At 36.7% G+C, this 9,671-nt stretch overlaps 1 protein-coding gene across 4 annotated transcripts in view; it reads right to left on the bottom strand.

The window, feature by feature from the left end:
• Positions 1-9,671, bottom strand: part of LOC132114831 (rap guanine nucleotide exchange factor 1-like) — a 31,081-nt gene continuing 21,410 nt past the window's right edge. The window contains exons 12-26 of one of the 4 annotated variants that reach the window (XM_059523181.1): positions 8,799-8,963; positions 6,208-6,300; positions 4,261-4,337; positions 4,048-4,144; positions 3,465-3,540; positions 3,053-3,137; positions 2,864-2,956; positions 2,358-2,543; positions 2,191-2,275; positions 2,014-2,108; positions 1,038-1,116; positions 826-927; positions 653-750; positions 421-549; positions 1-277 (exon numbers count right to left, since the gene is read on the bottom strand). In XM_059523181.1, the coding sequence (XP_059379164.1) occupies positions 127-277; positions 421-549; positions 653-750; positions 826-927; positions 1,038-1,116; positions 2,014-2,108; positions 2,191-2,275; positions 2,358-2,543; positions 2,864-2,956; positions 3,053-3,137; positions 3,465-3,540; positions 4,048-4,144; positions 4,261-4,337; positions 6,208-6,300; positions 8,799-8,963 (1,611 nt within the window). In that variant the 3' untranslated portion in view covers positions 1-126. The remainder of the gene's footprint in view (positions 278-420; positions 550-652; positions 751-825; positions 928-1,037; positions 1,117-2,013; positions 2,109-2,190; positions 2,276-2,357; positions 2,544-2,863; positions 2,957-3,052; positions 3,138-3,464; positions 3,541-4,047; positions 4,145-4,260; positions 4,338-6,207; positions 6,301-8,798; positions 8,964-9,671) is intronic. The other 3 variants (XM_059523182.1, XM_059523183.1, XM_059523184.1) reach the window with 3 other exon arrangements.

The raw sequence follows: 9,671 nt of genomic DNA, 5'->3' as shown, positions 1-9,671 counted from the left end.
TGCAAACAGTTTTTTTTCAGTAAACTGTAACAGAAATACAGTATAGTTTCCAATCTCATAGCTGCCATTACATTAATTGCTGTGTCTTGCAACTTCAGAGATTGGCTTTCAAAAGTAGTTTGGTAGCTATGTCCTTTCCTCTCGTTCTGTTTTCCGTCGAGTGATGTTGCGAGGTTTGATCTTCAAAGAGAGCTCCCACAATGCCTCCTCAGCTAGATGGTCACTGAAGTCGTTGAAGAATGAGACAATGTCGTCGTTGTGTTTGAGGTCATAGTGCCTGGAAGAAAGAAAAGTAGAAGTCATGCAAAACGCTGAAAAAATATAAAATGTGAAGAGACATCTATAAAAAAGACATCTCTAGGCAAGTTTTCACATTTGATTTCACTTGATTATGAAAGTTGATTATGGTTATGTACTCACACTTGCTGGAAGCGCCTCATAGTGTCCAGAATATTGAACTGCTGCCAGCGTTTGGAAAAGTTTATCTTTCCATTGATGAGGTCAGGATTCCCAAGATGCACAAAAGTTAAGTCCTGAAGAATGAGGCCTCTGTATTTTGAGGCAAAATAGGGGAAAGAGCAGTTATAGATGAAATATGACATTTGGAAAGCAATACAAATTGTGTTTTTTAATGCTTAACATCTGTTCTTACAGATACGGTATACATGGAGGCTCCACATCCGCCAACGCTGCTCTGTACGCCCGGAAGGAGGAGGAACTGTCAATTAAAGTGCAATATTCCTCTAAACCCTGTGAAGATAACATCAGTCACCATGAAGATCGACTGAGCACTAAAACAATTTAGAGACAGGCTATGTGATTGACCTCTGACGTTTGCTTCTGCCATTCCAGTCTTCTGATGGGTGCTGAATCCAATGCTGATAATATTGCCAAGTAGGAGTTGAAGTTATTGAGTTTTCTTAAGTGCTAAATTCCAGAGAGACAAAGGTTCAAGGTTTTTTTTTTATATACATATACTGTATATAAATTAAGCCAATAAACCATTAGATTCCGTTTGGAAGTAAAATAGTTTGTACCTTCATAATTTTAATAAACTTTAGAAGTAGTTTTTCCCGATCCTGGGCTTTCTCTTGCAGGATTATTAAGGACCGAACCCTTAAAACAGAGAATAATAAAAATATAATGTATTGTATACTCATGAAAATGTCCATAAACATTTCTTCTTCATTAACATACAATTTTGGGTTCAAATTTATAAAGTGTTTAAAGAAATTATCTATCATTTTCATTATCATTTTATCACTTGTTTTTAAATAGTCCTTTGGTGACCAATTAATTTTTTGAAACGAATATAAAAAATTGTCAGTGTCTAAGGCTACGTTGACACAACAATGATGTGGTCAAAAACGGCAAAGTTTTTCCCTTGCGGTTTTTTTAAAAGTTTCACGTATACACGACAACGTTTTCAAAGCAATTTGCATTTAAATATATCTGCAAAAACGCCCAAACCGCTGTATTATGTATGCCAGGCCAGTAGATGTATATGATGCGTCTCCGCTATTGGTTGTAATATTGGTGAAGTAAATCCACACTTTGCAGCAACATCAGTACCATGTACTCCGCCCTTTGTTGTGTATGTTGTCGCGTTTTCCTTTAAAATCGACAAATACTGCACGTCTTCATAAATAGCATGTACTACGCATACGCATGACGTCATCGTTTTCAAAGATTCCCGTATTGGGTGGCGATTACTAAAACTTGCACTTTGAAACCCGTTTTTAAAAATATGCGTTTTCAGTCCCCAAAACGCTGTTGTCCTGCAAACAAACAGGCAGAAACGCATAAAAAGTTTCCTGTTTTTGGCTGAAAACATCTTGTAAACGGCTCCTAATTGTGAAGGTTTTGCAGAATATTAACATGGATAGCTGTAATATGGACCGGACATTATTCTGCAAGCCAAAAGCCTAGTCTTCTGGCTGTGCTGTGGCACCTGATGTTTCTTTTCTTAAACGCTAGAAGTTTTACAGCAGCTTGAGAATCAGAGCATCATACCAGTATGACATGTTGTTGAAGTGCTCTGTGAACTGGGTCAGATTGGGGCTCTTTTCCTCATTCTGTTCCTTTGCCCAAAGTAACACCTCTGGGATCTGCACACAGACAGGAAAAAGTTGGAAAACCCTGAAACTTTAAAGATAGGAAGCTTGATGAATGACATAAGAGAAGCCGTACCTCTATCTTATAAAACAGCTCTGCATCGAGGAGAGTCAGCTGGTCTGCGATCTCATGACTACGGAAGTCATGCAGAGTGCCAGGCCTGTGAACAAACACTCAAAATCAGTCCAATTCATTCTAAAATAAAAAAACTTTTAAAGAAAGATGATCTAGGTGAGCACTACCTGGCGGCCACACCTCGTCCAGCCAGCGTTTTGAGGGAATTAGTGTACTGCAGCAACTTCTTCTGCTGGACTTTATCTAGGATGTTCTTGCGCAGAACCCGGGCCAGGGTGAGCTCACCGTTACACAACAGATTGAACACAAGCTCCATGAGCTGCTTCAGGATGTCTTCTGTCAGCTCCACCAAACTGTTGACACAAATAATTTGTATGACATCACAAGGGCCTATGAGTAAACAGTGTGGAGTAACTGTGTCAGTGCCTTCAGAACTCAAATTGCTTCAACTTTAATCGCCTAATATTAGGGTATTCCAACCTTGTATATATGTGGCATAACACAGCATATCATCAAGGGCAACCCCTTTAACAACCGCTTTAACAAATTGCAAAAAAAATATCCAAGTAATTTAACTGGATTTATACATGTGTGTGTGTGTGTGTGTGTGTGTGTGTGTGTATGTATATCCCTTTGTAAAGTGTGCATTTGATTTGACTGAGTTCCAGCTCACCAAAGCTCATCCACGGCGCGCACCAGCACGAAGAAGGTGTTTTTACTAGCTCGTTGTTTGTTAATGTCGGAGCTGAGAGAAAATCTGGTAAATGTGTTCAGAGTTAAGGGCCAAAAAGAAGCTTGGAGTGTACAAAGGTCAGTAATGAAAGATACATAAAGTGCCCTCCTGTACCATCATAAAGGATATCTATAGCTGAGCTTTTTAATGAGGTCCTCTGGGGTTAGAAACGTTCGATATGTGGTCAAAAAAGCTTCACAGTATAAAACTCGATCTACAAAAGAGAACATAAGAAAGAATCATAATTATAGGTTAAGATTTAAGAACAAGATTAAATTAATAAATAAATTACACCACCGTTCAAAACTTAGGGGTGAACAATACATTAAAAGCAGTAATATTGTAAAATATTATTTACATTTTAAAAGAACTGTTTTCTGGTTTAATATATTTTAAAATGTAATTTATTCCTGTGATGCAAAGCTGAGTTTTCAGCATCATTCCTCCAGTCTTCAGTATCACATGATCCACGTGTTATTAAAGAAAGAAATATTTAACACAAATGAATGGTCACCTTCAGATTAGAAGGGATTATTCTTACCTTTGCGATCTGTTTCGGTGGCGTGAACCAATAAAATATCGCCTGATCCAGCTCTGACGTCAGGGCCGTCATCGTTCTGAGAAGCACAGATTAGGATTATGCAGTTTTCAACAAATTAGAGCTTTGCATGTAATCAGATCCTAAATATAACTTCTTAGTGGGATGTGCAAAATAATATTTTCAAAATGTACTAGTTAAGAAAGCCCTGTTTATTTAGAGTCAGCTGAACCTCAACACATGCAGAGTTGTCAGGATGTTCTAGACTTGTTTTCAAAAGCAGAGTGGAACAGGAAGAAGCATGCCTGCTCATTAAAAGACATATTTCCTGTCTTATTGCAGAGGACAAGTGGTCCACTTATTAACTCTCTTATGTATTCATTCAGGGGAGATGCTCTCTGCAGTAGATCTGACCTTGCAGTGTCACATGTACTTCAATACTGGGGTTCACCACAATGCAGTGACTAATTCACAGGCAGAGGGCAGCAGAGAGCACACTAGCACTCTGACTATCATTGCAACCAATGCAAATCAAGACAAACTTCTAAAATTAAAGATTGCCATTTCTGCTTCGCATATGTTTTACCTCTTGCTTTAGTGTTAAGTGAGACATAATCTCGTCGTGGTCCATCAGGTAGAGCTCCTCTGAGGACAACTCTGAATCCACACACTTCTGCTTCCAGCTGTGAATGAGAGGGTAGGTTATCAAACATACAAAACATGAAAGAAAAGGCGTTTGCTGGTGGAAGGAAAAAAAGAGCCAAATCTCAAAGTATTTCTTTAAAGCAAGGAATGTTACCCTTCTCTGTCGGCCGGATCTTTGCTGTGTTCTGAAGCGGAGTCCTGGAGCGAGTCCTCAGCATCACAAGAAGAGTCCTGGCAATTACAGAAGAAATATTAAAGGACTATCAGGACCATCACTCCACCCAGAGAAAGATGGGGTGAAAAATTAGAAAATCACTGGCAAAATGCTTCACAGGTACAAGACATTTTAATAAAATGTAAAAAATACAGGGAACAGCACAATGAAATAGTTCAGAATGTCACAAAACACTCAACACAAGATTGGGGCATACTGATAACACATTACAATACAGTAAAGTCAATATCACTCAATAACTAGATTTACTACTGATAAACGTTTCGGGGCCAGAAAGATTTTTTTAAGTGTCTTATGCTCACCAAGGGTGCATTTATATGATTAAAGAGTTCAGTAAAAACAGTAACATTGTGAAATAATTGTTTTCTGTTTAAATACATAAAAAAGTCATTTATTCCTATGAAGGTAAAGCTGAATTTTCAGCATCATTACTCTTGTCTTGAGTGTCACATGATCCTTTAGAAATCATTCTAATATGATTTCATTGCTAAAGAAACATTTCTTATTGTTATTATTTCTTCTTATTCTGTATTGCTTAATATTTCAATGGAAATCGTGATATATATATATTATTTTTTCAAGATTATAGGACGAACAGAAAAGTATTTATTTGAAACAAATATTTTCTGATATGCAAAGGTCACTTTTGATCAATTTAATGCATCCTTGCTGAATAAAAGTGTTTATTTTAAAAAATGAATGACCCCAACACCCATACATTTAAACTGTAGTTTATATATATATACATATATATATATATATATATATATATATAGTTTTACAGAAAGTGCCTTAATACCCATGACATTCATTATGAAGTGATTATCAATTATCATCAAACATAAGGTTAGATAAATAATTTGCGCTAAGCTGTTATATATAATCAAACACAAAGCATCACTGGGGAAAATATACTTATGTGACTTTACATCACAGTGTTTATATATACTTATTAAAAATGTATATATACACTGTTTATAATTACATATACATACACACCAAAATATTGCACTGCAATCATTCATTGTTTCACCAAATAGGCTTGCTGTTTTTGCTTTTTAATTGTTTGTATACATTAAATTCTTTTTCACTTCATTCTGAGAAAGTTGAAAATTGGCATGAATAGCTTGATGGCGTGAATGTTTACATATTCTCAGTCCCCATATCATAAAGTCCATGTCAAATGAAATCTTGTTGAAATGTAATGTAGACATGACTGTGTAGCATTATAACACAGCTGTCTGTAAACACTCAGATGATCTTCACTGGGAAGAATCTGATGAGCTGTTCAGTGGTTATAATAATTACCGCTGCAGCTGCAGTTTTTTTTAAAAAGCACACAATCATCAAATCAGCAATTCCTCTTTTCAGTTCTCGATTGCAACTCGAGCAACTCGATTTCACAACAATGTCTGCACACACAGTCACAAAGTCACTGAAAAACTACAGGCCTCTTTTTTTGCCCAACTAGTATTTTTGGCCACACATCATGCAAAATCCTGCACAAAGCCACAAAAATACATCCTAGGTGTTTTATTTCAAGCAATTTAGAGCTGGATTTCTTTTAGCCAATGAAATCTTACTGTGAGCAGGGCCACCCTGCCAAATTTCTTATGCAACAATACTGACAGTCACGGCCGGTTACGACAAAAGCTCCGATTAACATGCAAGAGATTTCTTGTTTGTCGCCTTTTGACACTTCATGCGGTACTGCATAAAGTATGTCTTGACGACAGGTGTTGAGTAAAATTTGCAATTTAACCAGTCTCATGATGCAGAGCCAAGCATTACAGTCACAAACAGCACAAGCGCAGCATGTGAGGGCACCGGTATGTCGGCTGCAAACGCTGACATGCTGTTACTTACTCCATTGGAGAGAGTCACATCTCCATTGGCTTGGTTGGATGAATACAGATTGACGTATTCACCCTCCCCACCTTCATCATTAGCACTTTCGCTCTACAGGAACACAAGAGGAAGGACAGCACAAGCATTGACAGGCGTCAGAGTAAAGGTGTGGTTCAGAGCTGATGCCCACAAAGATGAAGAACAGCTGTAATAAACTTGGCAGAGGGAATCTATTGCTTCGATGGGCCATTAAATCAAAGGACACCTGGTAGCAAAGCAAGATACAGCACGACCAGCCTCTGGAAACTTGGCACAGCATTGTGCATTAGAGTGATTTTACTACATGAAGCTGGATTACATTAAAGTGGACTGCCTGAAACACACTTAATTGTGGTAAAATCAATGTAATGCAAGGCCTCAGGTGACTCACTGTTCAACTGCAGGAAAAGAAATATGATAAAAGACATCAAATGTGCAATACATAATTACATTTATACATAATTACCACAATAAACAGTTCCTCAACTAAACAATATAATTTATTAGCCTAACACAGTCTCTAAATATAGAAGCAAGCATCATTTATTATGTAATAAATCTATATTGCTCCCATTCTAATCAACATAATCGTCTACATTATAAGCGCTTCATTGATTATAATGTGAGCAGTCACAACAAGCCATGTGCTTAGACTGTAGACTATCTTAACAGAGTAACTATTATCTCAATGGTTTTTTTTACTGCATTTTTTGTTTTTATGTATAAAACAAAAGGTAAAAATACATCTTTCTACTAAAGCTTTTAACTAGAAATGACTTTTCTAAAACAATGTATTGTGCTTTCTTTCATTGTTACTTATTTTATTATTCACATTTTATGCAGTCTAATTTAATATTCTTTTAATATTATGGGTTTAATCTTTCCATCTATTGTGGGTTTCATCTTTAATCTAGTCATATTAATGATGGTATTTTATCGGTGTGAATTTTTTATTTTTTTTGTAAGGAACTATGAGCTGCATTTCTTGTATGAAAAGAGCTATATGAATAAATAAAAAAGGTCTATTATTATTATTTTTATTGCATTTTGTGTAATGATGAGCAAAAATGTATTGAGCATTACTATTCTATGTAATGTTTATTTGATCAAATTATAATGAATATTTATATTTATATTTATATTTAGAGTTAAAATTATATTAAAGAAGATAATAACAATAAACTTTTATTATAATTTAAAGTATAATAAAACAAGAACAACAAAACAACAAAATATTACTACTATATATTAAATAAATACAGCCATTAAATCCCACAGATAATCCACTGAATCATTGCCACTCCATATATATATATATATATATATAAAGAAATTGGGCACAAAGTACCAGCTACCAACCCCGAGACAGATCACCTATATTCAGTAGTTGCTTTCCCAATTAGAGGTATTGAAAAGTGTCCCCTGTGATTCAGTAGACTTGGTCAGAGGATACAGCTCAGCAGACATAACATCATTACAGGCAGCTCAGTCACCTAACAGTGGGGAGCCTGACGAGTCCCTGCAGGATGATGCATGTTTACCCTGAGCTATTCAGCAGGTTACAGTTGCAGGACACCTGTGTGGTACATGCTTTTGACTCTTTAGATCTCTAGCACTGAAGACTAGAGGCGTGTACAGGAAGCTAATAAAATAAATAAATAAATCACTGAACCCTAACAAGGTAGTACCGCCTTTAATTGAGGTTGTGAACTATTCGCCGCCTACAGGCTACAGCAACAGTGATTCATCCGAGCTATTATGAACATGATTCCTTTTGTAGCCGCCGGCACACACACCTACACAGAGTCAATAATTAGACAACCAGGGGTGTTTGCATGTTTGTGCTACTTCACAGCATGTGAACACAAATTGAAAAACTTCAGAATTATAACTGCAGTGTTTAAAATGCTGCATTATAGTATTAAAGTTCATCCAAAATTCACCCTCAGGCCACCCAAGATGCAGATGAATTTGTTTCTTCATCAGAACAGGTTTGGAGAAAATCAGCATTACATCACTTGCTCAACAAAAGCTCCTCTGCAGTGAATGGGTGCCGTCAGAATGAAAGTATAAACAGCAAGTAAAACCATCACAACAATACTCCAGTTTGCAGAGGAACCACTGTTTACACGTGGATACAGCCAAAACAAATATGTTTGTGGATTTTGATGTGAGAGGACAACAGGAGATAGACCTTTTCACTGGAGAAAGCTTGTCCACAGTCGTGTGGATTACAATGTTTATATCAGCTGTTTGGACTCTCATTCTGACGGCACCCATTCAACTGCAGAGCATCCATTGATGAGTGATGTAATGCTAAATTTCTCCAAATCTGTTTCAGTGAAGAAACAAACACATCTACATCTTGGATGGCCGTACATTTTCAGCATATTTTCATTTTTGGGTGAACTAAACCTCTAAAATTTTACAACTGGTTCCTAAAACCTAAACCATTAACACTTTGCAGGCAGTGTTGTTAAATGAGGCTTTAAAGCAGATATTAAAGGCTTTATTAGTTCAAAAAGACGGGTTAACGGGTTAGAGGCCGGCAAAAGGCAAGCGAGACTCACCGTAGGGACAGGCAGGGAGCCCTGGCGGCTCAGAGAGGAGTTAGATGCTGAAAGGCTGAAAGTGCTTTCAGTCTCACCAGGGCCAGGCCCGGACGCACACTGCTGCAGTTGACATGACAGAGAGGAGGAAGAGGAGGAGGAAGGAGAAGCAGAGTGTGATGAAGCCTAGGAGGGAAGAGAAGAGTGGAAGGAAGGAAGAGAAAAAAGGCCAGAGATTCATGCACAGTATAGATTATTGAGCAGATGTGAGCTGAATGAAGAAATGGACTTCAGTCAGAGCAGACGGCATATTAAATGTGACACAAATAAAACCTTGTTAATCATAGTTTGTAAAAATCAGACATGACCTAAGGACTTAAAAGCCCTATTTGAATACTATTTTTATTTGTGTCCAGTTAAATATGACGTCTATTCAGTCGAAAGTCTACTGTAAAGCATGAAAGAACGTTATGTGAAAGAATTGTGTAAAATGTTGGAAGACAGATGTTTCTATTTTTTGTGCTTGTGCTTGCTAATCAGAGTGTGGGAACAAAAACTTACTAAAACTAAAAGCACAAATTAATGGCTAAACTTACGCTTAGCACATAGGATTAACTTTATACCTAAGCTCAAAACTAAGCAACACACCTCAGTGAATCCTTCTGCTCAGTCACACGGAATGAGAGAGCAAACGGTGGAAAAACCAAGTCAAAAGAAATGAGGTAGATGGGTTAGCAAGACAAGAATGAGGGCAAAAGAAAGAACAGTAAAAAGCACTGAAACAAAAAAATCAATTAAGATGCTATTTTCAGTTTAGTGTCCAATAAAATTAGACCCCATATATAAAATAAATAAATTATATATATATATATATATATATATATATATATATAT

This window comes from Carassius carassius, chromosome 34, assembly GCF_963082965.1.
Source record: "Carassius carassius chromosome 34, fCarCar2.1, whole genome shotgun sequence".
NCBI classification, from domain to species: Eukaryota; Metazoa; Chordata; class Actinopteri; order Cypriniformes; family Cyprinidae; genus Carassius; species Carassius carassius.
Note: the sequence above shows the minus strand (reverse complement) of the source record. Positions and strands in the feature narration are given on the sequence as shown.